This window comes from Lathamus discolor, chromosome 2, assembly GCF_037157495.1.
Source record: "Lathamus discolor isolate bLatDis1 chromosome 2, bLatDis1.hap1, whole genome shotgun sequence".
Classification (NCBI taxonomy): Eukaryota; Metazoa; Chordata; class Aves; order Psittaciformes; family Psittacidae; genus Lathamus; species Lathamus discolor.
The window spans coordinates 60,532,587-60,560,121 of NC_088885.1; the positions used below are offsets into that span (position 1 = coordinate 60,532,587).

The 27,535-nt window shown below is 66.8% G+C and overlaps 2 protein-coding genes across 5 annotated transcripts; both read right to left on the reverse strand.

The window, feature by feature from the left end:
• Positions 1–215: 215 nt before the first annotated feature.
• On the reverse strand, positions 216–25,943 carry KCNH2 (potassium voltage-gated channel subfamily H member 2). 4 transcript variants are annotated; one of them, XM_065667095.1, is made up of 15 exons: positions 25,478–25,943; positions 24,579–24,809; positions 18,705–18,869; positions 18,058–18,504; positions 17,208–17,422; positions 7,667–8,092; positions 6,598–6,985; positions 4,501–4,700; positions 4,171–4,423; positions 3,896–4,089; positions 3,291–3,390; positions 2,937–3,215; positions 1,782–1,968; positions 1,463–1,634; positions 216–764 (listed from the first exon to the last, which is right to left on the reverse strand). In XM_065667095.1, the coding sequence occupies exons 1-15, from the start codon at positions 25,551–25,553 to the stop codon at positions 570–572; spliced, it is 3,528 nt and encodes a 1,175-aa protein (XP_065523167.1). In that variant the 5' UTR covers positions 25,554–25,943; the 3' UTR covers positions 216–569. The 4 variants fall into 4 exon arrangements, with proteins under 4 accessions (XP_065523167.1, XP_065523166.1, XP_065523169.1 ...); XM_065667094.1 differs by having other exon boundaries at positions 3,896–4,423; XM_065667097.1 differs by lacking the exon at positions 25,478–25,943 and having other exon boundaries at positions 24,607–24,895.
• LOC136007545 (keratin-associated protein 10-7-like) lies at positions 4,705–6,184 on the reverse strand (the record flags this gene model as incomplete). The annotated part of the gene is made up of 2 exons (XM_065665407.1): positions 6,130–6,184; positions 4,705–5,531 (listed from the first exon to the last, which is right to left on the reverse strand). Coding segments are annotated over exons 1-2 (882 nt in total), but the record flags the coding sequence as incomplete, so codon positions are not given.
• Positions 25,944–27,535: the final 1,592 nt, after the last annotated feature.

Sequence of the window (27,535 nt, forward strand, 5' to 3'; positions counted from 1 at the left end):
GCCACGGCGGGCAGGAAGCACGCTTGGGGCAGACGTACATACAGACACACACGTGTGTAGGGGCACAGGGGAGCAGCGCGTTGAGCCCCCCCCGGACACGCACGCACACACAACATGCACACACACGGGAGTGCGGGCGGGCAGACCCGCAGCACACGGGAACACGCATGACACACGCACACACACGCGTGCGCACCCCCGTGCAACAACCCCCCCCCCTCCGCCCCCCCCCCCCCCCACCGCCGCGCTGCCTCTGGCCGTGGGGGTCTGGCTGGGGAGGGGGCTGCGGCACTACCGGGAGGAGGAGGAGGAGGATGGGGATGGGGAGGCGGAGAGCAGCACGCATCCGACAGTCCGGCCAGCCGAGCCGCGGGGCGGGGGGGGGGCCTGGCCCCCGGGTTAGGCCAGCTAACGGGGGGTGCCGAGGGGCTCCCGCGGCGGGAGGGAAGGGAGAAGGGAAGGATTGTCCGTGGGGGACGGCGGCCTGGGTCCCGCCGGCCCGGCCAGCGCCCTAGGGACGGGGGTCCCGCGTCCCGTCGCGCCGGGGGTCCCGGCCCCGTCCCTGCGCATTAACTGCCGGGGTCGGAGCAGTGTCTGTGCAGCGGCTGCGTGTCCGGCGCGGCGGGCAGCTGCCCCGGCAGCGAGAGGCGGCGCGGCGGAGCGGGCGGCGGCTCCACCAGCAGCACCACGTCCGGTGGCGGCGGCGGCGGCGGCTCGTGGAGGGGGTCCGGCGGCAGCTCCAGCGGCACCGGGAAGCTGGGAACCTGCGGGAGAGAGGGCAACCGGTGGCACCGGGGCAGCCGGGGGGGGGGACAGGGGCTCGGTGTGGGACCCCCCCGGCTGCGGGCAGCACCGGTGGGGATGGGGCTGCCTTAAACTTGGGGTGGCCCCATTCTGCAGAGGGGCTGGAGAATGGGTGAGGGGCTATCCAAAGACTGGGGGGGTTAGGGGTGACCCCAACCCGCAGGGTGGATGGCAGATGAAGTGATGGGGCATGGGAGGGGTTTACTGCAGATCTGGGGGCCTCAGAGGTGACCCCAACCCACAGCAGCGCTGGAGGAGTGGGGCTGCCCCAAACTTGGGAGGCTCAGAGGTGGCCCCAGCCCACTTTGGGACTGAGGGATGAGGAGAGGGGCTACCCCAAGACTGGGGGGACTCAGGCATGACCTCAACGCTCAATGGGGATGGAGGATGAAGTGATGTGGCATGGGAGGGGGTTGCCCCGCGTTTGGGGGCCTCAGGGGTTACCCCAGCCTGCAGTAGGGCTGGAGAGTGGGGTAATGTGCTTCCCTAAGCTTGAGGGGTACTGTGGGGCTAGAGGATGGGGCACAGAAGGGGGCTGCCCCAAGCTTGAGGGGCTTAGGGGTCACCCCAACCCACAGTGGGGCTGGAGAATGGGGTGATGTGTCAGAGGTGAGGTGCTGCCCCACACTTGGGAATGCAGAGACCGTGCTGTGCTGACCTGAGCGAGCGGCTGGATGGGGGTGATGGGGAGGACGGGCTGCAGTGGACACGGGGGGCCGGGGGGCTGGTGTGGGGACGAGACCGTGCTGTATGCCGGCGGCACCAGCGCGGCCTGGCGCTGCAGCAGCTGCATGATGGAGCTGATGTCTGCTGCCATGCGGGTCTCCAACCTGTTGCGGTACATGTGTTGGGGTGTGTGCAATGCAAGGTAATGCTATAGGGCAGCACGACCCCATGGGAGCCCCCCAGTCGCCCCGATGGGGCGACTGGGGGGCTCCCATGGGGTCGTCCTGCCCCTCAAACCCCTCCTAAGGTACCTGTTGAGCTGCTTCTGGAGCAGGTCGAGGCGCATCTCCACCTCGGAGCGCTGTCGGCGGCTCATGGCTGGCAGTGGGATGCTGAGCGCGGCATGAGCCGGGATGGTGCAGCGCGGCAGCTCCTGGTACTGCCGGCCCCGGCTCTCCCCCCAGAAGCTGAAGATGTTGGAGACCCCCGAGAAGGCTCCTGTAAGGGCAGGGGATGGGAAACATCGGGGACCTTAGGGTGTCCCTCAAGGCAGGGGGCAGGGATGCATCCCAGCAGATATGGAGCAAGAAGCAGGGATGCATTCCAGTGGGTGCAGAGCAGGGATGCATCCCAGAAGGCATGGAGCAGGGATGGAGCAGGCAGCAGGAATGCATCCCCATAGGCACAGGGAGTGAAGATGCATCCAAGAAGGCATGGAGCAGGGATGCATCTGAGAAGGCAGGGAGCAGGGATAATGCCAGCAGGCACAGGGCAGGAAAGCAGGGATTCGTCCCAGTGTGTACAGAGCAGGGATGCATCCCAGCTCCTTGATCCCTGCCTGCTGGGATGCATCCCAATGGGCACAGAGCAGGGAGGCATCCCTAAAGACACGGTGAGGGGCACAGGGATGCACCTCAAAAGGCACAGAGCAGGAAGCAGGGAGGCATCCCTAAAGACACGGTGAGGGGCACAGGGATGCACCTCAAAAGGCACAGAGCAGGAAGCAGGGATGCATCCCAGTGTTCACATCCCAGCAGGCACCGAGAGGGGAAGCCACCAAGAAGCAGGCACAAAGCAGGGGTGGAGGAGGGAGTAGGAATGCATCCAAGAAGGAATGGAGCAGGGATGCACCCTAGAAGGCACAGAACAGGGAGGCATCCCAGAAGGAATGCAAGAGGGAGCAGGGATGCACCCCAATAGGCATGAAGCAGGGAGCAGTGATGCACCCAGTGAGAGCAGAGCAAGGAGACATCCCAGAAGGCGTGGAGCACTGATGCACTGCAGTGGGCACGCAGCTCCCCAAAGGGGCACAAAGGCAGGGGAAGGTGCGGGGCACGGGATGGGGATGCAGGTGCAGGCAGGGCTGCAGCAATGGGGGTGTCCAGGACCTGCTGGGGGTCCGCAGAACCCAGCACGGGGAATGAGGAGATGAGGGCCCCCTCCACACCCCCTGCGCCAGCCCCCACCTGAGAGCGGGTTGCACATGTCGCTGCCTTCGCGCTCCTCGGCCTCGCTGGGCACCGTGTCCTGCCCGCCCGCCCGCCCGCTGCGGAACGGGGACAGGGCAGCGGCCCCCGGCCCAGGCTCGGGGGGCTCCTCCTCGTCGCTGGACGGGGAGCTTGGGGGGGACCCGCAGTGCCACGGCTCCCACTCTGCCGGCCCGCGGGGGGCCCCGGGCGCCTGGCAGCTCCGTCCCGGCCGCAGCGCCTGCGGCCCGCCCCCCGGCTCCCCGGCGCTGGTGGCGTCTGTGGGGGGACAGGACGGGGGTCACCGCGGCCCCGACGGGCCCGGACCCCCCCTGACCCCCGCCCTGAACCCACCTTTGTCCGTGCGCCGGCGGAAGGAGAGCTTGCGCTTGCGCAGGCGGTTGAAGCCGCCGTCCAGCTCCTCGCTGCCCGGGGAGCCGGGGATCATGTTCGTCTGCGGGGAGGATGGGGGGGGGGTTGGGGGCAGCCAGACCCCCCCTCCTGGGCATGATGGGGGCAGCGGGAAGCTGCGTGGTGCTGCTGCAGGGGGTGACGCTTGGGGGCACCCCGGGGCGACTGTCTCGAAGCCCTGAGCATCCCTCGCTGGGGGCTGATGCCAGGGATGCCCAAGAGCACCTAGGTTGTCCAGCACCCCCTTGCTTCCCCAGGACCTCTGCAGTTTGCCCAGGACCCCCCAACTTTGCCCAGGACCCTCCCTACTTTGCCCAGCACCCCTCACTTTGTCCAGGACTAGAACTCCCCTAGTTTGCCCAGCACCCACCAGCTTCCCAGGACCCCCCAGTTTCCCCAGGACTCTCTCAATTTGCCCAGCACTCCCGCAAGTGTGACAAGGACCCTCAGGTTCCCCAGCACCCCCCGTTTGCCCAGGACCCCCCAAGGCACAGCAGGATGTGTGCCCCGTGCATCCCGTGCCCCCCCTGGCCTCCGCATCCCCTCACATCGCGCAGGTTGAAGGTGATCTCGAGGCTGGACCAGAAGTGGTCGGAGAACTCGGGGTACATGTCCAGCACCTCCAGCAGGTCCTCGCGGTGGATCTTGTGCAGGTCACAGTAGGTCAGTGCCCGCACGTCCGCATTGGACTTCCCGGGCCGTGCGTACAGGTTCAGCGGCTCCCCAAAGATGTCGTTCTTCCCTGGAATACACGCACCAGAGTGGGGGGTCAGGCCACAGCAGGCACGGTGGGGGCTGTAGGACCCCATTGCCGGGGGCTCACCCAGGATGGCCACCACCACGTCCCCGCGCAGGATCTCGATGGAGCCGCGGGAGATGAAGTAGAGCGCGGTGAGGACGTCTCCGGCGTGCACCAGCGTGTCCCCCGGCGGGGCGTGCGTGGTCTTGAACTTCATGGCCAGGGCGCGCAGGCAGCCCTTGGTGGCACCCTTGAAGGGTTTGCAGTTCTGCAGCAGGCTGCGGTTGAGGTGCAGGCAGATGTCAGCCTGCAGACACTCGGGGAAGCCCTTCAGCACCTATGGGACACCGGGTGTCACGGGGAGGGCCGCGGGGTGCCGTGGCGGGGGTGGTGGGAGCAGGGCAGGGCGCTCACCGCGTTCATGTCGATGCCGTTGGTGTAGGACCATGCGTGCTGGAAGTACTCCTCGAGGCGCTGGCGCAGCGGGTTGGGGATCTGGTGGAAGCGGATGAACTCGCGGACGCGCAGCATCTGTGTGTGGTAGCGCGCGGTGCCCGAGTACAGGCGCTGGATGATGGCCGACACGTTCCCAAAGATGCTGGCGTACATCAGCGCTGCGGCGGGTGAGTGGCGTGAGGGCACCGGGCACCCGCTCCGGGACCCACTGCGAGGAGCGGGGCACCCACCGGACACAGCCCCTGCCCCGGCAGCCCTGCACACGCGTGTGAGCACACACACAGACACACACACACACAGAGACACACACACACAGACACACACACACAGACACACACACACACACACACAGAGACAGACACACACAGACACAGACACACACACACACACAGAGACACATACACACACAGACACACACACACACACAGAGACACATACACACACAGACACACACACACACACACACAGACACACACAGACACAGACACACAGACACAGACACACACAGACACACAGACACAGACACACACACAGACACACACAGACACACACACACAGACACACACACACACACAGACACACAGACACACACACAGACACACACACACACACAGACACACACACACAGACACACACACACACAGACACACACAGACACACACACACACACAGAGACACATACACACACAGACACACACACACACAGACACACACACAGACACAGACACACACACACACAGACACACACAGACACAGACACACAGACACAGACACACACACACACACACACACAGACACACACACAGACACACACACACACAGACACACACACACAGACACACACACACACACACAGACACACACAGACACACACACACAGAGACAGACACACACACTGACACACACACACGTGCTCTGGCTCCCTGGCACACTCAGACATGTGCACTCACACACACACAGGTGTGCGCACGCATGTGCACGCTCACAGACTCACATGCATGCTCGCACACACATGCCCACACATGCATGCATATACTCACACACTGACATGCACACGTGCAGGCTCACACACACACACGTATGTACTCATACAATTAACTGGCTTGGAAAAGATCTTTAAGATCATCAGGTCCAAATGTCACCCCAGGACTGCCAAGTCCACCACTAAACCATGTCGATGAGGGCCTCATCTTCCAGGGATGGTGATTCCACACCATGGGAAGCCTGTTCCAATGCCTGACTACCCTTTCAGGGAAGGCTTTCTCCCAATATCCAGTTGAAAATACATGCACTCATGCAGTCACACATGCATCCTTGTCCACATGCACCCATGCTCACACACACATGTGCTCGTGCACACACACCTCCATGTACCCTGACATACACACACACGTTCACACACCTGCATGCCTGCACACATACCGACACATGCATGCATGCTGATACATACACACGCACATCCACACTCACACACTCAAGTCCCCCACTGACGTATACACATGCATATTCACATGCACACCCCTACACATGCACACTCATGCTCAAATGCACGCTTACGCACTCATGCATGCATGCTCCCACGCTCACACCCATAGATGCTCTCAAACTTGCACGTGTGCTCACATGCATTCTTTGCTGACATGTACACGCACACGCTCACACACACACATGCATGCTCCCACATGCACACATGCTCTCACACACCCATGCATGCATTCTCACATGCACCGCTTGCTCACCTATACATGTGCAGGCTCGCACACACATGCTCATGTACTCGTGCGCACACACACGTCCACGTGCGCTCACACACACATGCACATGTGCTCACACACATCCCCCTGACACACACGCATGCACACACCCCGCACACACTCATGCACTCCTGGACACACAAACACTCACGCACACACGCATGTGTGCTCACGTGCATCCCCCTGACATACACACGCACACACATGCACCCCCCGAATGCACGCTCACACTCGCACCCACGCTCTCGCACCCATGCACACCCCCGTGCAGCCCCCCGCAGCCCATCCCCGGGGCACTCACAGCCGATGAGCATGACGCAGATGGAGAAGATCTTCTCGGAGTTGGTGTTGGGGGAGACGTTGCCGAAGCCGACGCTGGTGAGGCTGCTGAAGGTGAAGTACAGCGCGGTGACGTACTTGTCCTTGATGGTGGGGCCGTAGAGGGGGTTGCTGGCGTTGAGGGGCTTGCCGATCTGGTCGCCCAGCGAGTGCAGCCAGCCGATGCGCTGCCCCTCCACATTGCCGATGGCGTACCAGATGCAGGCCAGCCAGTGGGCGATGAGTGCGAAGGTGCACATCAGGAGGAAGAGCACGGCAGCCCCGTACTCTGAGTACCGGTCCAGCTTGCGGGCCACCCGCACCAGGCGCAGCAGCCGCGCTGTCTTCAGCAGCCCAATCAGGGTGGTGGTCTGCGGGGACGGGGCCGCAATGGGGGTCACCGAGGGATGCTGCGGTGGGGACCCCCAACTACTGCCCTGGCACCCACAGCCTGGCACCCAGTTCAGCACCACGGATGCCTGGCCCTGGTTTGGGAGCATGAGTGGGACCCTGGGCACCACCGCACAGGAGGAGCTGGCACCCAGGGCACAGCCAACACCATCCTGGCATCCACTGCAGTACCACGGGCACCTGGCCCTGGCTCAGGGGTGCATGTGGCATCCCTCAAGCATGACCCCACAGGAGGAGCCGGCACCCAGGGGACAGCAAGCACCACCTTGGCACCACCTTGGCACCAAGGATGCCTGGCCCTGGCCTGGGGACACGTGTGGGACCTATGGGCATGTCCCTGCACAAGGACCTGACACCCAGGCAATACCACCCATTGCTACAACACCCACTGTTCCGGTACCCACCATGGCACTACTGGCACCTGGCCCTAGTTTGGGGGTGCATATAGGACCCCCTGGGAAGACCTGGCACCCAGGGAGCAGCACACACCCACTCTGTCACCCACTGTGGCACCATGGGCACCCAGACCCAGGCTGGGGGCACACATGGGACCCCCAAACACCACCCCACAGGAGGACCAGCACTGAAACAGCACCCAGCCCAGACAGGGCATGGCAGCACCCCGGCACAGCGGCAGGTACCTCCTCAGAGCCAGAGCCAAAGATGAGCAGGTCGAAGGGGATGGCAGCCACCATGTCGATGAGGAACCAACCCTTGAAGTAGTGTATGGCGATCTTGGCGGGGTGGCTGACCACCTCCTCGTTGGAGTTGACATAGGTGGTGCGGAAGTTGATGAGGATGTCGATGATGAACATGATGTCCACGATGAGGTCGACCACGTTGAGGGGGCTGCAGGAGTAGCCGCAGTGGTGGCGCTGGACCTCCTCTTGGTCGTTGAGCAGGAAGGCGGCCGAGTAGGGGGTGAAGATGGCCGTGTAGATGACCAGCAGCAGGATCAGCCAGTCCCACACCGCCTTGAAGGGGCTGTAGTGCAGGATGGTCCATTTGTGGATGCGCGGTGCCTGCAGCTTGTACTCCGGGAGCACGTCAGCGCCCAGCGACAGCACCTGTGGGTGGGCAGGGGCTCAGCTCATCGAATCACAGAATGGTTTGGGTTGGAGGGGACCTTAAAGCTCATCCAGGGCCACCCCCTGACCAGGTTCCTCCAAGCCCTGTCCAACCTGGCCTTGAACACTGCCAGGGATGGGGCAGCCACAGCTTCTCTGGGCACCCTGTGCCAGGGCCTCACCACCCTCACAGGGAAGAACTTCTGCCTCAGATCCCATCTCAATCTCCCCTCTGTCAATTTAAATCCATTCCCCCTTGTCATGGGGCTGAGACCCCCAAATCCCTGTCCCCAAGCAGAGGCTGCGCCCACCAGCTGCGTGCAGAGCACCCTTGGGATGGGGCTGCACTGGTGGGTACTGGTGGCACAGGGATGCTCAGAGGAGACCTCAGTGCTCCCTACACTACGTGACAGGATGCTGCAGCAAAGTGGGGGTCTGTCTCTTCCCCTAAATAACAAGCAATAGGACCAAGAGGAAAGCACCTCAAGCAGCACCAGGAGAGGGTTAGGTTGGATACCGGGAAGAATTTCTTCACTGAAGGGGTTGTCAAGCATTGGAACGGGCTGCCCAGGGAGTGATGGAGTCACCACCCCTGCAGGGATTTAAAAGACATGTAGATGTGGCACTGAGGGACATGGTTTAGCGGTGGCCTGGGCACTGCTGGGTTAATGGTCAGACTCGATTAGCTTAAAGGTCTTTTCCAACTGAAAGGATCCCGTGGTTCCTTGTGGCTGGTGCTGTGGGTGCAGGGGGGGACATCTGGCACACACAGCCAGGATAAAGCCACCCCACCAGCAGAGCTGCCCCACAGCCCCCTCTGGCCCCACAGCAAACACTCACACCCCCCTGCACACACTCAATGCTGCCGGGGCTTCCCGGTCATGCCAAGCCCTGCTCCAGCGGGATCCTGGTGCAGCTGCTGCTGGAGCAGATCCGGCAGCCCCAGTGGCACACAGTGACGCAGCTGAGGGCTGGCACGGGCACCGCAGCCTCTCACCGTGCCAGCCCCCCCGGTGCTGCCTGCGCTGCCTCGGGGATCCCCCTGCCCACAGCACTGCCCCCCCGCCGCATGCACATCCCGGCTGTACACGCACACAAGTGTGCACATCTATGTGCACACACACACAACTGGGGGGCTCTGGGGGTGTACTGCCATGCCCCAGCAGCTGTGCCCATCCATCCAGCACGGGGATTAGATGTACCAGCCACGGAATGGGGGGCATCAGCCAGAAATAGGGACCAGGTGAGCAATGCTGTGGGGCAAGGGGCCCCATGGCGGGCAGTCCCCTAGAGGAGAGCATCCTGGGCACAGCACTGGCCCCATAGTGCCTGCTCAGAGCGGCTGTGGGGCTCAGACATCCCGGGGCTGATGGCCACCAGCTGCCTGCAGCAGCTCTGCATGGATCCTAGGGTACCTGAGGGCAGGGATGGGAGCTGGGGTGATGCCAGCACAGCCATGCCCCCACACCACTGCAGGACAGCAGCACAGCCCAGTGAGCATAACCTGGGGGTCCCTGGGAGGGGGGGTCCTCCCGTAGGGGGGGTGGTCCTTGGAGGGGGGTCCCTCCCCATGCTGCAGTCACCACCCTAAGGCACAGGTGAGGTGACCAGGGGGACCCACAGCCCCTGCCCACCACCCCACAAGAGCTGGAGGGCACTAAGCCTGAGCCCACCCATGGCCACCACATGAGCCCCCCGGGGTGAGCACAGCGCCCTGACCCTCCTGTCACCCGCATGGCAGCACCCAACACCCTGCCCGGAGCAGCCCCGCGGCACAGCCCTGCCGGACGCCCTCCCCAGCTTGGTGGTACCGGTACCTTCTCCTCCCGGCTCTGCCCCGCAGCGCGGTCACCGTTGCCGTCGAGGCCCAGGCAGGTGCCGCAGACGGAGATGCCGGGCATGGGTCCTGCTCCGGCGCGGGGGGCCACAGCGGGGGGCCCCGGCAACTCCTGGAGCAGCTTCAGGAGCGACGCCAGCATCCTCACTGCCGCCCGTGGGGCCGGGCCCGGCCCATGGTGCGCCGGCGGCTCTCACCCCCCACCGCCCGCCCGCCGGCTGCCCCGGGGGCGCCGGGCACACGACCCCCCGCCACTGCTTCCCGCACCCATCCCGCCGCCGCTCCGGCCCGGCCGGGCACCGGGCACCCCTCGGTGGGTCGGCGCCAGCGGCGGGAGCCAGGCTCCACCGGCAGCCAGGGGAGAGTTATTAGGGCGGAAATGCTTCCCAGCCTGCTCCGCTCCGGCAGCCAGAGCCAGGGCTCCCCCCTGCACGCCGCACGTTAACCCCACTGACACACGGGGCTCGGGGCCACGGCACGGTGTGGGGCACTGGCACAGCCGCCGCTGACCACGGTGGCAGCTGCCGCTTCCTGACACCATCGACACCCTTTTCGGCTTGTCTGGGCACCCGTGCATGGTGCTGGGGGGACAGAGGCCAGCCCGGTGGTGGTGAGGAGGACATCATGGTGCGCACCCGTGTCGTGAACATGCGAGCGCACCGTAAGCGTGCCGTGAACACACCATGGGCACACGCCTGCACGGTGCTCTTGCTGCTCCCCCCCGCTGACTCAGCCAGCGCAGCCCCCCAGCGCTGTCAGCACCCCATACTGGGACACAGGACAGTGGGGGACACCCCAGGGGGACACCCCTTGTCCCTCGGCGTCCCCGTGCCCACGGCAGAGCCCAAAGAAGTGACGCAGCGCTGCGGGAACAGCCGTGCCTGTGCGGTGGCGGTGCCGGGGACACGTGGTGACAGTGACGGCTCCTGTCATCAGCCCTGAGTCACCCGCTGCCACCCACAGGAGGGGTTTCCCGCTGGCACCGCGTCCCCATGCACTGCGTGATGCGATGGGACCATGTGTGTGGCACATGCGGTGGGGGTCCCGCTGGAGCCGGCACGGAATGGGGGCTGTTCACATGCCCCTTCCTGGGGGCCTGCACCCGAGCATCCCCTGCGTGTCCCAAACGTGCCACCCGTGGGCAAGGGGTGACGGCTGCTGCAGGGGCACACGGGGTCACACCTCTGTGGGGTCATACGGGATCACGATCCCACAGGGGCATGTGAGACCATGGGGACCGTGGGGACGCAGGGGGTGGGGGTATCGGGTTAAGGACAGCGGATCATGGTGCTGCAGGACACATGGGGTTGGGGGACCACGGGGACACCACGGGGCAAGGGTACCCCAGGCCAGACCCCCACCCTCCCGTCTCCAGCACCCCACACAGCAGGTGAGAGCCCTCAGGGGGTCCCGGTGGTGTCCCCCCAGCCCCATCCCGGCTGCCCCTTTAAGCTCTGCCAGCCCGGCTCCATTTTTAGCCGGGGCGGGGGGGGGCCGGGAGGGTGACGGGGGTTGGGGGGGAGGCTCCAGCAACCAGCCGGCTCCTGCCTCTAAAATTAACGCAGCTGCCGCCCCAAACTGGGACAAATCCCTGCCTGCAGCGCGGGCAGGATGGGCAGCGTGGGCAGGTGCCCCGGGACCCCCCCCTGCATCTGGATACCCCCCCACAATGCGGCCCCGTCCCAGCCCTGAGGCCCTCGGATCTCCCCCCCCACCCCGGGCTGCGTGACCATGGGCAGCAGCCCCAGGATCCACCCTCCCGGTGCCCCCCCCACCCCCGGGCCCCGGGCACAGCTGGGGACCCCCAGCACGGCGGGGAGGGGTCAGAGGGGCCACGCTGGGCTCTGGCACCCTGCGCTGCCCCACATGTCACACAGCCCTGTGGGCCCCGGACACCCCCTGCGATACTCCAGGGGGGCAGCACCTGGAACACCCTCAGTGCTGCACCACCGAAGGGGATAGCACCCCCCGCCGTGCCCCCAGCCCCGGGGTGGGGGGGGCAGCCCCAAGCCCTCCCTAAGATCCCTGAGCCACGGGGACAGCCCCAGCCCTCCCCAGCCACGGGAATAGCCCCCAGCCCCCCCCCCCCATCTCCCCCAGCCATAGGGACAGCCCGGCTAGGACCCCCAGCTGTGGGGAGAGCCCATAGCCCACTGACTCCCCAGCTATGGGGACGGGCCCTGCCCCCCCAGCCGTGGAGAGAGCCCTCAGCCTCCCCTGTCCCTCTCAGCCATAGTAAAGTCCCCAGCCTCCTGCAGCCGTGGGGACATCCTCCACCCCCCTACCATGTAGGGCTCGAGGATGGCATGGTGAGGGGCTAGGGCATCTCCAACTATGCGCCCAGCCATGCATCCCGGTGCCCACCACACACACGCAGCCTAACCCCTCAGCCCAGACCCCGGCCCGGCAGAGCACGGTGCCACTCTGGGTGATGCCAAGAGGCAGCGGGACTACTGTCAGTGCCACAACACCTATCAGTCACCATGACACAGATACTGGCGGTGCCGATGCGCAGTGACACGTACACCGCCCCGGCACAGGCACGCGGAACCTCGCGCTCACGGTGACACGTACACCAACACCTGCTCGCACCCGACACCCATCCCGCACACCCGGAGACACCCGGCACAGCACCTGCCGCGACCCAGACACCCGCGCCCACAGAGCACAACCCCCTCGCTGCTGCAAATACCCCTGACCCCAGCACCCCTCAGACACCAGGCACGGAGACCCCACATGGTACTGCCGACACCCCTCACCACGGCAGCTAGGCCTGTGCTGACACCAGTGTTGTGGTGACACCGCACATCCGTGGTGAAACCACCCAGCACCAAGTGCAGACCCCACAGAAACCCGCACTGACAGACACCCCAAACCAGACACCTTGCACCCGTACACCTGCACTGGCAGATACACAACAGCCACAGCCACCAACACCAGTGCCAGCACCCACCTAACACTTGCCTACGTATCCCACAACAGTGTAAACACAAGCACCCAACACCAGCACCAACAGACACCCAATAGCCACCCTGGCACTGCCCTCAGCAGGTTTCCAGCACCCTCCAGACACCCAACATCAGGATACAGATACCTACTGCACGCTGACCCCGGCGTCCACGGTACCAAACACAGCAGCAACCACACCAGCGCTGATGGGGGACTCAGCATCTTTGGGGACACCCAAAGCAGGACAGCCACACCAACATGCGCGGGCCCAAGGCTGCTCCACAAACCGCAGCAGCACCATGAGTGTTGGTGCCCCACACCAAGCCGTGACAACCTCATGGGTGCCAGTGTCGGCACCACCCAAAGCGTTCTCCACCGTGGCAGGCACTGACCACCGGCAAGGCACCGTACACGGCAGCAATGGGGACACCGCGATGCCCAACTGTCCCCACTGTGGCAGCAGTGGCCGGTACTCACAGCATTGAGCTGCGGCAGCGGTGCAGCTCCCTCGGCACCCCCCGACATGGACACCGGGGACAGGCGAGCACCCCGGGCCGGAGGCAATGCAGGCACCCCACTGCTGACAGCACGGCGGCAGCACCCACACCCCACGGTGCCGGCGGCAGGGTGGGGTGACGAGCCCTGTGACAGGGTGACGTCCCCGCGGGGCGGTGCGCACGCCCCAACACCCGACCCCCACCTGCTGACGCAGACACCGGTGCTGACCCACACCGCCCCACGCCACGGCCACGCCGCCGTGCCGCAAGCTGCCATCGATGGGACACCCATGGGGACCACCTGGGGACATGGCAGCCACCACAACATCCAGCGCTGCAGCACCTCGATGAGCAGCCATGCAGCAACCCCCTCATCACCATCAGGGCACAGCACCCGGCCGGGTGGGCAGCAGGGTGCCCATGGGTGGGTGATGCCCCACGCTGCCCCTACACACGGAGTTCGGCTGGAGCACAGCCGATATGCCAGCTCCCAGCCCCACCAGACCCCGCGATGCTGAGCCCACTCCCATCCCACCTCCTGCCCCGTGTCCCTCCCGGCTCCAGCCCAACGTGGGTACAGCGAAACCCCGGGACCCCGCGCCTGCTGGCCCCCGGAGCCCGCTCCCTCCGGGGGGTCCCCGGCCCGTTCCCCCCCCGCTCCCCCGGTACCTCCTGTGCCACCACGCTGGAGATGCGGACAGCCCGGCGGACGCGGCCGCCCTTGCGCTCCCCGTCGGGGCGGTCGCCGCTGTCGCGCCGCGCCGGGGCCATGGTCGCGATGGCGGGGGAAGCCCCGCGCTGCCCCCGCTGCCGCCACCCCCCAGCCCGGCACGGCCCGTCCCGGCGCGGCCCCGAGCTGGCGGCAGATGGAGCGGGGCCGGCGCCCCCCCCAACCCCGAGCCCCCACCCCCCCCCCCCCCGCCGCTGCCGCCGCCCGCCTCCGCCGCCCCCCCGGCCCCCCCGCGGCTCCAGCCTCCGCCACTCCCCGCGGGGCCGTCACGGCGCGGGGAGGGAGAGGGAACACCCCCCGCGGGGAAACTGAGGCACGGGGGGCGACGGGGGGGGACACCCCCGCTGCTCCCTGGGGACCCCGACAGCGTCCCCGCTGCACCCCCCAGTCCCGAGGCTGTCAGCCCCTTCCTGCAGAGCCCCGACCCCCAGGAGTCCCCATGGCCCCCCAGGAGACTCGCGGGTACCCCCAGAGGTGAGGTGTGGTTGCACAGCTCCATCTCTGCAGGACAGGGATGGGGACAAGGTGTCCACAGGCTGACTCCCAGCCCCACAGCTCCCCGTGTCCTTGGCCACTGCCCAGCCCTGGCAGCGGGACACACTGCGCCTGCCACCACTGCGTCCCCGCAGCGGAGGCACCCTGGGGTGCTGCAGCCTCACCCAGCGGGGCTGGGGAGCCGGGGGACCTGCTCCATCAAGGACGGGCTCCCCTGCACCCCCACCCTCACATCCACCCACAGCCAACAGCGTGCAAACCCATGGCGCCCACTCACACCCTGTCTCCGCCAGCGGCACTGTGGGCACCCCCAGCCTGAGTGGGGCTGGGAAGCCCCAGGTCATGCCCAGCTCAGCCTCCCACCATGGCAGGCAGCGGCACATCCTCCACCACCGCCACACCACACCGGACGCCAGCTCCCAAACGGGTCAGGCACAGGCATCACCCAGCCCCAGCACCATCCTGCCCCACTGCAGGTAGGGGTCCCGCTGGAGCAGGCAGCAGGTCCCTGGGGCTACCACAGGACACTGAAGCATCACCATCCCTGCGCGGCAGTGGGGCCTTGCGCCAACCCAGCCACATTACTGAGCACAGCCACCGGCCCAGCCACGCCAGTTCCTGATCCCATGCCTGTCCCCACCGCACTGGCACAGCACGGCTGGCTGGGGCCAGGCAGTGGGCCCGAGAGCATGGTGACCTTGACGGGAGCTGTGGGCAGTGATGGGTGCTCCCACCCCAGGGAGCATGGTGTGGCTGCAGCACAGCCGAGACCCCACCCCGGTGCCGTGGGGCAGAGCCAGCCCAGTGAGGGCAGCCATGTCCCCCCATCCACCAGGTACTGCACAGTGACAGCGGTTACAGGCAGGAGGAGATGACCAGGGCCGGCGCAGGCAGCTGCCTGCCCAGCGGCTGCCAGCACAGCATCAGAATTAATTACACAGCAGAGGCAACTGGGATGCTGCTCATTAGCACGCTGGAGAGGAGCAGGGAAGGCCATCGGCGTCTTGCAAGGGCTGGGAGGGGGACTTGAGGGGACCCAGTCCTGTGCTCACCAGCTTGGGGTCCCACACCCCACAGAGGGGTCCACCAGCCCCATACAGGGGTCTGCTCTGGTGAGGGCAATGGGGCTGGGTCCCCCCCAGCAGCAGGGGTGCGAGGTCCCGGTGGGAGCTGGGGTCCCCATGGATCCCCCTCACGTGTGCGAGCAGATGCGGGCGGGGGGGCTGGGGCTGCTCAGAGGCTGGAGCACAGACGGACGCACCGGGGCAGCTCCAGCCCCTGCCAGCTGCTAGGGACCCCAGGGAGAAGAGATGGCAGAAGTGGGGCTGCCCCGGGGGAGATGCGGATGAGGCGGAGGGGGTTCCCAACTCCCCATCCCCTCTGCCTCATCCCTGAGGCAGCGCTGTGCCAGGGCTGGCTGGCTGGCTGGCTGGCTGGATGGACAGGGGTCCTGGGAGCCCTCAGTTCATTAGCAGGAGCCGGAATCATGGTGTAATTAAGCAGCAGCCGCCGCCTGCTCCCAGCAGCCAGATGGCAGTTACACAATGTGCCAAGGATTAGACACCACCGCATCCCCCCGGCACCCCCGGCAGCCTGCTGTGACACCGGGGCCTGTGCCTGCCCTGGGATGGAGCCAGGGCTGAGGGATGTCCCAGCCGGGGGGGGCCTGCCCCATGCTTCCTGCTGGGAACATGCCGGGGACCCCAGCGCGGCACAGGGCATGTCCCAGCCGTGTGCCACCCCACCATGGCACCCGTCCCCTCGCCCTGCCACAGCACCACCCCAAAGGGAGCAAGTGGGACCCTCTGGACCTCAGGGTATGGGGGACAAAGGCCCCAGCACAGCCAGCAGCAGCCCCAGCATGCCCTGAATGAGCAGCCCCCCCGGGCAGGGGCACCCTGGGGACTCAGCCATGGCCCCAGATTCCTCTGACAGCCCCCAGCACCTTCCAACACCACCCTGGGAGCTCCAGCACTGCCCTCCATGCTTCGGCATCACCCTGAGAGCTCCAAGCATCGCTCTATGAGCTCCAAGCATCATCTTGTGAGCTCCAAGCATCATCATGTGAGCTCAAAACATCATTTTATGAACACCAAGCATCCTCCCCCAAGGTCCAGCGTCGCCTTGCGAGCTCCAAGCATCATCTTGTGAGCTCCAGCACTGCTTTTTGAGCTCCAAACATCATCCTGTGAGCTCCAAGCACCATCCTGTGAGCTCTGGCATCATCCTCCAAGTTTCAGCACCTCCCTGCAAGCTCCAGCATCATCCTGCACACTCCAGCATCACCCCGTGAGCTCCTGGCACCATCCTGTGACCTCCAGCATCCTGCATGTTCCAGCATCCTGAGAGCTCCAGCACTCCCCTGCACACTCCATCACTATTCTGTAAGGCTCCACCATCTCCCTGCAAGCTACAGCATCATCCTGCATGCTCCAGCATCCATCACCCTGTGCACCATCCTATGAACTCTGGCATCACCCTGCATGCTCCAGCACCTCCCCATGAGCTCGGACAGCCAGCACCTGTGCAGAGCACCCTTTGGGCTCCAGCCATACCCCAAGCACTGCCCAGCCACCTCTGTCGGGCACCAGACACCCGCGGGCTCACCTGGGTGACCTTCTCGGTGACGTTGTGGGTACGGTCCTTTAGCTTGGTGGGGGCGATGATCTCCTTCTCGCCAGGCGGCGCGGCAAGGAACGCATCTGCCTTGAAGTCCACGAAGTTGAGGGTGATCTGGGGGATCTTGCTGATGGCCCGGTAGCGCATCAGGTCCGAGTCCGAGGTGGAGTTCAGCAGGGCGCTCCGGACCGTGGTCATGGCCCCTGGGCGGGGGGACCGTCACCATGAGGGAGCCACGGCCCTGCTGCTATCCAGGGCTGGGGTCCCAAGGCAGGCAAGGGGAGCCCTGGGCTTAGAGGGGGTTCCCCTGGCAGGTAAGGGGAGTTCTGGGGCTGGGGGGCCCCATGGTAGGCAGGGGGAGTGGGGAGCCCTGGGCCGGGGGGACCCCCATCTGGGCATTGCAACATTGCAAATCATGCTATCATTTATGTTAATATAATTATGCTCCCCTAATGGGGGGCTGTGAATGGGCTGCAGGATGAGAGGGCAGCCCCCCAACCCCACCAGGCAGGGGTGTGCACCGGGGTGGCTGTGGTTCCCCACCAGGCATGGGGGGCTTGGTGTCTTATGGGGCTCAGGGCTGCCCCAGCTCACCCATACCAGGTGATGGGGAGGCCCCATCAGGCACCGGAGCCGCCGGCGCCAAGCATTACAGCGATGAGGAGCCTGACAGTGACGAGTGCCGCAGCGGCCGTGTGTCGGCACTGCCGGCGGCTCCCTCAGTGCCGGTGACAGCCCTGGCCCTAATGAGCTGCCAGCCCCATCGCCTTCACCCTGCGGCCGCACGCTGCACCGGTGCGCACCCAATGCCCACGGTGTGCCGCCGTCGGCGCCGTACCGGTGCTGGAGCCGCGGTGCATGCTGGCGCCGGTGCTGGCGTGCCGGTTGTGGCAGCGCTTGTCGCCCTCGCCCTTCATGGCCTCGATGTCGTCCACGGAGGAGGCTCTGCGCACGCTGTGGAGGCTCTCCCGGGAGCGGCTGCGCTGCGCCAGGCTGCAGTTGGAGAAGGCGGCGTGCAGGGCCAGGCGGTCGGTGCGCGGCGAGGAGTGGGTGACGGGGGCCTCGGCCGTGGGGCCGTCCCCCATCAGCGCCGCCTGGTCCTCGGGCTGGCTCCCCACGGCGCAGCTGGGCTCCAGCGAGGACGGGGCGTCCTCGGGGCTGGACTCGCTGCTCTGCTTGGAGAAGTCCACCACCACGGCGTCGGGCGGCTCCTGCGGCAGGGACTGCTTGCTGCCCGCCAGCGCCAGCAGCGCCGGCAGCTTCAGACGGAAGGACTTGCTGCGCCCTGGGCGGAGGAGGGAGCAGGGTTGGGGTCCATCCACCAAACCAACCCACGGGCACCCGCTGCCCTCACCGTGTGCCACGTAGCACAGCGCTTTCGGCACTCAGGAGGCACGGTCTGCAGGAGCAGGGTCAGTGCAGTCCTAGTGCTGGCACAACCTCCCCCCCCCCCAGCCATGCCATGTGCCCCAGCACCAGACCTACCTGCGGGGAACCAGTTGGCAGGGGTGACCCAGTGGTTGGTGTCCTTGTCAGGTGAGCCCGGGTGCTCCTTCTCCATCACCACCTCGAAGTTCAGGATGAACATGATGACAGCCCCATCCTCATTCTTCACTGGCACCACATCCACCAAGCACAGGAAGCAGCTGCCTGTGGGGAGGAAGGAGGCTCAGCACCGCAGTGGCACAGCTTTCCACCCTTGCTGTGCACCCCCTCTTACCACCCCCCCAATCCCACTGGGCACCCTCTCCTGCCCCCTGCCTTGGAGATGGGAAGGGGATCAAGAACTTGCTGACTCAGCAGGTGCCAGCCCCGCTGCAACTGCATCATGGGGGAAAACTGAGGCACGAGAGGGTTCTGAGTGCCGGAACCCAACCTGCTTCCCCAGCACCCCCCAAACACCCCAGAGGTCTGGGGGGAGCAGCGCTGGGGGCAGTCGGGTTGCCAGGCCAGGCTTAAACCGCTCAGGACTTGTTAACAGCTGCAGCGTTAATCCTGCATCTGGAGCTGAGCTGGGATGGGGGGGCCGGGGGCAGCCGGGATTAACCTCCCCTGCATAGCGATGGGGCAGCATCCCGCATCCTCCCCCGGCCCCCCTCGCTGCGGGGTCCTCATCTGCACTGCGGGTTGCACGGCGGTGTCACCGCGGCCCCACAGCAGCCCCCACGGCACAAGCGCGGTGCCGGGGTGCCGGATCACCCCCCCGCTGGCAGCGGGCCCGGCATGTGCCGGGGAGCCCAGCCCGACGGCGTCGGCCGCCAGCTGGCCCCGGCCCCGGCCCCATCCCCGCGTGGGGCATCCCGGCCCGCACTTGGGGCTGCGGGCAGGGGGCCAGAGCCGCGTGGCGCGGCACAGGCCACGGCGGGGTCCCCGCTGCGGGGGCTCGGCGGCACCGACACACGGCCGCGGTGCCGCCGGCAGCGGCTTTGCTCCACCGGCGCCCGCGGGAAGGACTAATCCCGCTGATCCCCGCGACACGCGACAGCACCGCCGGCACCGGGCACCCTCCCAGCGCCGCTGATCCGGCCCACGGGCGGCCAGCCCGTCCGGCGGCACCCGCACCGAGCGCTCGCTCCTCACCTTGCTGCTCGTGGGGCCCTGGGCTGCGGGTCAGCGTCCCATGGCCCCCACCCCACGCGCCCCAGGGGCCGCAGGCATGGGGACCCCCACCCAAGGCGGGCCGGGGGACAGCGGGGGGGGCCCGAGCCCGGCCGTGGTCTCGGGTGGCGGAGGGGACCCCCCCGGCCGCCCCCCCCCCTTCCCGAGCTCCGGGTCCGCGGCCCTTGGCACGGCCGCCGCCGCGCCGGCTTTATGCCTAAATATGGCTGCGGGCAGCAGCCGCCGGCGCCGTGGGACGGACACGCCACGCCACGCGGCCCGGGGTCCCGGTCCGGCCCCCGCGGGCACAGCCAGCCCCAGTGTCCCCCCGCCACCGGGCTGCCCCTGGGGAAACGGGGTGCGGGGATCTGGAGGCAGGAGGGGGGGGAAGGTGTGCATGGGGGTGGGGGATGCGCTGGTGGGGCGAAGGGCTGGGGGCTCCGAAACACTGGACCCACCTTCACCCGCAGTGCGGTACGGCCGGGGGGATGCGCTGAGCCCCCTGCTCCCCACAGTATCCCACAGCATCCGCCAGCACCCCACAGCCCCCTCTTCCAGCGCACATCACCCCACACTCCGTCCCCTTCCCTGGCAATGCCACCCCCCCTGTTGCGACCCTCCAGCACCCTGCCCAGCCTGAGACAGCCTCCCCGCCCCTCCATGAGGAATGGGGGTCCCACGCCCCCCACTTCTCCCTTTTGGACTTGGGGTTCCGGCCACGAATGATAAGGACACTGAAAGTGTCCCCCACGGAGAGGGAGAAAGGGAGGAAGAGAGGGGGGGCTCTCCTGCTGAGGGTTAACCCCGCACCCCAAAAGAACGGACATCCCGTTAGACCTGCGCCCCAAATCCATCCACAGCCTGTCTCCCTGCACCTCACAGATACATGTACCCCTCCCAAAACACCCTTCTGTCTCCCCGCACCCCTTCACCGCCAAAGCCCCTCTCCCGCTGGGGCTGCGCTGCTCCCCGCCACCGCCAGGGCGCAGCACCGGGCGGGGGATCACCGGGGAGTGTGGGGGACCCCATCCCCACACACACTGCCCCGGGCACCACGACATCCTGCACAGCACCTCCTGAACCCCGACACCAGGCACCCCACAGTGCACCCCCACATAAAGCACCGCACGCTGCGCCCATTGTGCGCACCCTGCACCCCCACACTGTGCACCCCACTCTGTGCCATGCTGCGCACCCTGCACCTCCACCCCTGCACCCACATCACCCTGCATCCTACACTGCACATCACACTGCATCCCACCCCTGCGCCCCACATTGCACCCTGCACCGCCACACTCTGCAGCCTGCCCTGCACCGCGTGCTCCCACCCCTGCACCCCACACTCCACCAGATCCCCCCAGCACAGCGCAGCCCCCACCATGCACCCTTCTCCCTGTTCACCCCTCCCTGTGTGCACCCCAGCAGCACAGCCCCCACTGTGCTGCGCTGTGGGATCCCAGCACTCCACACCCCAGTGCTGCATTTCAAGGGCCAGCCAGGCTGGGGCACCCCAGATATGTCACTGCTCCCCACGCTGTACGCATAAACCTTGCCAAGATCCCCATCCTGTGCTGCTGCAGGCTCAGGATCCCCCCAGGACCCCCTGGCACACCCCATGCTGGTGCTGGCACGCTGCTCGCTGCCCCACGGGACCAAGACCACCAGTGTCCAGCATGGCTCCAGTGCTGCAGTGAGGGCATGACCTTGCCTGGGCTCCCCGGCAGCACTGGCAGAAGCAAACGTGCCCCACTGCTCCTCGCCAGCCCGTGGCCACCGGTGCCAGCGCGGTGCCCCCGACAGGGCTCGGCCAGGGAAACCCGCCCAGCACGACATGTGCCAGCTCGTGCCGGGCAGGAGGGCACCGGGAACCCAATCCGGCTCCTTCATGCTTCCTCCCGGCTCCAGCCTGTGCCGGCCGACGTCCAGGCACACGCGGTGCTGCAGCCAGCCCCAGGTGACCAAAGGTCACCGGCTGTGGGGGCTCTTTGTGCACTCCCTGGCCCCCACCATGGCACAGACGCAACACGGCACCGTGGCGGCTGCCCAAGGCCGTCCCTGCGGGACACGGCACCCCCGCAGCTGCCGCGACCTTCCGGCGTCCCCGGCAGCGCCAGGGCTGTATAAACAACGTCGTGCAAAACTAATGGCTGCAGCAGCGGCTGGCGACGCAGCGGGGCCCAGCCGCTCACCGCGGCACGGCAATGCCATGCACCGCAGAACCGCGATGGGATGGGATGGGATGGATGGGATGGATGGGCGCTGCGGAGGGGGGCTCGGTGGGGGGGGGAGCTGCACTGCTGGGGCAGAGGAGCGGGGTTCAGCGCCATGGCATAAGGGCCCTGGTGGGATGAGTGAGGGCAGTTGTGATGGGGACGTGCTGGGGCCCAACTGCAAGGCCAGAGCCTGCAGCAATGGGGGCTCTGTCCCACCGTTGCTTGGGGAGGTCCAGTTTCTTGGGGGCTCCCCATGCAGCAGGTCCCCCAGCACTCCATGTCTGCTCCCACAGCACAGCCGGCAGCCCCCCTCCATGCTGGCCCCATGGCACACAGCCAGCACAGAGCTGTGCGCACCAGGCACCGCTGCAGCCAGGACCCCTCAATAGTCCCCGGACATGGGACAGATATGTGGGTGCAGGAAAACACCAAAGCCCAGGGACCAGGCACCACCATGGGTCCTGCTCCCCTGCCCCATGGGTGAGCATGTCACGTCCTACCAAGAACCCCCCATCCCGGGAGGTCCCAGAAGCGTTAGGGAGGGTGAAGCCCCAGCTCCCTGTGCACCGCATGCACCCGCTGCTGCTGCTGCTGCCTATAAATATCCCATCGGAAACTCCGCGCTCCCCAGGGATGCGGCGCGGGCAGCGCTGCCGCAGCACCAGCCTCCCCCTTCAGCACCCACTGCTGCAGGTCCCAGGTGCCCAGCACACCCACATGTGGTGGGATGGAGCTGCACCCCGCGACCCTCACCTCGCATCACCCCGAGGACCCCCCCACCCCGCCTCCCCCTGTGTCCCACAGCAGCACCCATGAGCTCAGGCTGGGGTGGAGGCTGGCTGGGTGCTGGGAGCCCCTGCACTGCTCTGGGGGGGGTGCTGGGGGACCCTGCCTTGGAGCAGTGCCCTGCAAGCTGGGCCCCTCGAGGCTGAGCGATGAGCAGGGAGCTGGGGGATGCAGGAGCACGAGCCAGGGGAAGGACCCCAGCGTGGGGCAGGGGGCCCGGGGACACAGAGCCCATTCCTACCCCTGCCCCCCATGGGGGACTGGAGATGCAAAGTCTCATCCTCCCCATGAGGGGGGATCAGGAGCAGAGCATCCCAAAGGCTCACCCCACCTGCCTAATGCTGCCCAGAGCCATGAAGCACAGGCAGCAGGCAGGTAGGAGCTGGCTATGGATGCTGCCTGAGAGTGTGGTGGCCATGGGAATGCCAGCAAGGGCCCGGCAGGAGCTTGAGACCTGGCCCTGACTGCTGGCACATGTGCTAGTGGGGCAATCAGCTTGGCCCTAACAAGGACTCATCGAGCGCTGCCCAACTGGGGCCAGGGGCTGCCTGCACCCTGCCAGCCCTTGGTGCCACACGCAGGTCTAAAGGACACCGGCAACACCAGATCCACTCACCCCACTGCCTGGTTGTGCCAGACATCACAGTGCGCTGAGCCACAGCAACCGCGGCAGGATGGGGCCAGGGCAGGGACCGAGGGGTACCCCCAGCCCTGCTCACTGCCCTGAGCCCCCAGCCACAGCCAGGCCCCCCAGCACCTCGTGTCCCAGAGACCAGTGGCTCTGGGGAGCCGAAGGCGCAGCGGCTCCACGTGGCGCGGTGCCGGCAGCTGGGAGCCAGCTTTGTTTACTCTGAGCGCCGGAACCGAGGCCGGGTGCCGAGAGCCGGAGACAGCTGCCGCGAGAGCCGGGACACCTGGTGCAGGCACCAGCGTGGCTGCGGCGCAGGGCAGCCCCAGCATCGCCAACATGGGGCTGCTGGTGCCGAGCAAAGGGCTCCACAGGGCCTGGCACCCGCCTGCTGGCACAGCCATCGAGTGCAGGGACCTTCACGACAGCACTGGTGCCCAGCCTGGCTGGTGACCTCCTTATGCATCCTCACCGGAATGGCGGTGCTGTAACACCCCGTGCGGGCTTGAGCTCCAACGGCTCACACTGAGGCTGCTCACAGTGTCCTGCCCAGCCATGGGGCAGCCATGGGGTAGCCATGGGGCAGCCAGACCCGTGAGACAGTGCAGGTCAAGTGGTTGCGAGCTGCCCCCTCCCTGCCACCCAAATGATGCTGCTCCAAAACATGTTCCCCCACTGCTTCCCATATCCTCATCTTGCTCTCGGGCATCACAGTGCCCCTGCACCCCACATCACCCCCCCACTGCAGTGCCCCATGGCAGGGGGCGTGCTGCTCACAGGATGCTGCTCCCACCACAGCAGCCCTACATCCCTGCTAGGAGCCTTCACAGGAAGCAGGGAGGGCTGCAGACCCCTGGTGCTGCAGGACAAACCCCCACCCTGGAGCCAGATATGCAGCCCCAGCGCTGCCCCTGGGCGCGGAGGCACCAGCCACCGGTGCTGGGCTCCCAGCCACGGCAGCAGCACGCACCACCCATGACGCTGATGGATGGGCACAGCGTGGCCACCCGCCTCAGCAGGTCCTTAGCTCTAGGGTCTGTCTGCCCGTGACGGACGGCTGCCTTCATCCCCCCCTGCCCACAAATAACCGCCCATCTCTGCCGGTGCCGGCGGCGGCGGCGGCGCGGTCCCTACCGTCCTTGCGGTAGAAGCAGATCTCCACCTTGCGCTCCTCGGCGCCCAGCAGCGCCTGGGCGATCTGGGCTGCGGCACCGCGCTGGGTGCGGGGCCCGTGGAGGAAGTCGCAGGTGCTGGGCTTCTGCATCACCTCCGCCCGCGAGTACCCGCACAGCTGGCAGAAGCCGTCGTTGCAGTAGATCACGGCGCAGTTCTCCACACGGGCGTTGGCGATGATGAACTTGCGGCCTGGGAGAGAGCGGAGGATGGTCAGCCCCGGCACCCCCAGCACGGCACCCCACAGGGGGGGCTTTGCTTTGCTCCATCCATCCGTCCCTCCGTCCACAGCTCTGGGCTCCCAGTGACCCAACATCCTGCAAACCACCCCATTTGCTCCCCAGGAGAGCCCTCAAGCTGCCAGCACCGCCACCATCACCATGGGGTCCCCACCACCACACCCATGGGTGCTTGGCTGGAACTCCCCAAGGCGCAACACTGCTGTGGCACGCTGGCACACGGTCTGTCCCCCAGCATGGTGACCCCGCGTGGTGCCACTGCCACCGTGACACTCCCCTGTCCCCACCCAGGATGCTTCAGGGCTCCAAAGGCGCCAGGGTCCCCCCATCCCAGGGAAATCAGTGTCTCCCTGCCAGGGCCCAATGTCCTGCACAGAGCAGAGGTTTGGCAAGGCTGGGGGTGAGCTGGGGGTCCCGCGGCTGAGGCTCCATCACCATTGCGCTCAACCCCCCCGAGACCAGGCAGATCCCACAGCACCCTGGTACTGCTGCTGGAGGCTCACGGGGGGCAGTGACAGCACCCAGCCATGCTTATCACCAGCACCCCAAACCCACCCCAGGCCTCCCCGCGTCCCCATCACCCCCAGCCCCAGCTCCGACCCCCCCCTCAGCCCCACTCACTCTGCCCCTCGAACTTGCGGATGATGGTGTCCAGGAAGGTGTTCTGGGGGGCGACGTGCCCCCGCCGCACCGGCATGCTGCCCGGCCCATGGGGCAGCGCCGCCGCCCGCTCCGCGCCGCCGGGCCCCGCGGGGGGAGGAACGGAACGGGAGCGGGGAGGCGGCCCCGCGCCGCGGGGGGTCCCGCTGCCCTTGAGCCAAGGACGGCGCCTGCGGGGCGGCTCCGGCGCGGGGAGTGGTGCGGGACCCGGCTCGGCTCGGCTCGGAACCGGGCCCGGCTCAGCCCCGGCGCAGCCCCGAGGGCGGCGGGATGCGGGGCGGGCGCGCAGGGGTTAAAGCTGGGCCCTCCCCTCGCCCGGTGCCCGCCGGTCCCGGACCCTGCCCGCCCGGTGCGGTGCCGGTGTGGTTGCCGGTACCGGCGCTGGTGCGGGTACCGGTGCGGGTGCGGGTATCGGTGCCGGTGCCCCCCCCCCCCCCCCCCCGCTCTACCCGCTCGGTGCGCGCCGCATCGGCCTTATTTAGTCACGGAGCGGCTTGGGGGGGGGGGGGGGGGGGGGTTGGAGCCCCCGCCCCGCCTGGCCCCGCTCGGCTCCGCTCGGCTGGGCTCAGCTCGGCGGGGCTCGGCTGGGCTCGGCCCGGTTAGGCTCGGCTCAGCCCGGCTCGGCCCCACTCGGCTCGGCTCGGCTCGGCTGGGCTCGGCCCGTCGGGCGGCGGCGGCCGCTGCGTGTTGACAGCCGGGCCCGCGGGGCGGGGCGAGCGCGGCCGCCGCCAATCGCTGGGGGGGGGGGCCCGAGGCGGGGGGAGCCTGGCGATGCCCCCCTGCCACGCCCGGCCCGCGGGCAGCGATCGTGCTCCCCAGTGCCGGGTGTCCCCCGGCTCCCCCCCCCCCCCCCCCCCCCCGCATCCTTCCCCCAGCGCTGCCCATGGATCTGCCCTGACCATCCCGGCTCCCGCTGCCCCCGCCTGCTCCTTGCCCATCCTTCCCGCAGCAAGGCCACAAGCCCGGGCAGGTGGGACACCGGGACACCAGGACACTGGGATGCCGGGATGTGGGGATGCTGGGATGCCAAGGATGCCAGGATGCTGGGACACCAGGATGCTGGGACACCAGGATGCTGGGACACCAGGATGCTGGGACATCAGGGTGCTGGGACACCAGGATGCGTGGACACTGAGACATTGGGATGCTGGGATGCCAGGACACTGGGATGCCGCGATGTGGGGACGTTGGGATGCCAAGGATTGTAGGGTGCTGAGACACCAGAATATTCATATGACCAGGACACCATGATGCTGTAACACCAGGATGGTGGGACACTGGGATCCTGGGATGCCGCAATTCAAAGATACTGGGACGCTGAGATATTGGGGTGCTGGGATGCTGGGACTCCCGAGCGCTGGGACAGCAGGACACTGGGATGCCGTGATGTGGGGTCTCTGGGATGCCAAGGACTCTAGAATGCTGTGACACTAGGATGGTGGGACAGTGGGATCCCAGGATGATGCAATAGCAGGATGCTGGGGCACCAGAACGCTGGGAGACCAGGACACTGGGATGTCGGGATGCTGGGACACCAGGACAGCTGCCGGAGTGGGCGGAGGCTCCAAGCTCAAGTGCCAGCCAGGTCACTGGGGTCATGTGAGGTCACACAGGGTCAGGGCACAGCTGGACTGTTGGGGTCAGGGTCTCCCTGAGGCCTGGGGGGTCCAGCTGTGGCAGGGCCCATGGAGCATAGGTCTGTGTCCCTGTGCTGCGTGCTCCCCACTGAGGATTCCCCAGCCCCACTGCTCACAAGGGACCCCCCCGCTTCCTCTTCGGCCCGATCCCTCACCTCACCCCAGCACCTGCAACAACCACCCTCCAGCCCCCCATCCTGCTTCACGGCTGGAACCAGCCTCAGAGCTCCGAGTGTGGTCCCAGTATGGCCCATTCCTGGTCCCAGTCCCAGTGCTGGTCCCAGTTCCAGTGCTGAGTCCCACTCACAGTCCCAGTCCTACTGTTGTATTCCACTTTTGGTGCTGGTCCCAGTTTCAGTCCCAGTTCTGGCCCCAGTCTCAG

Bases quoted from the DNA above. Each gene is read 5' to 3' on its own strand.
- KCNH2 (XM_065667094.1), bottom strand. From the start codon at position 25,553: ATGCCGGTGCGGCGGGGGCACGTCGCCCCCCAGAACACCTTCCTGGAC. The intron at 18,505-18,704 runs GTAGGTCTGGTG...TCCTCCGCCCAG, and splicing joins TGCCAACTGGTTCCCCGCAG to GGCGCAGCAAGTCCTTCCGT. The intron at 1,635-1,781 runs GTACCTTAGGAG...GTACCGCAACAG, and splicing joins CTCCAGAAGCAGCTCAACAG to GTTGGAGACCCGCATGGCAG.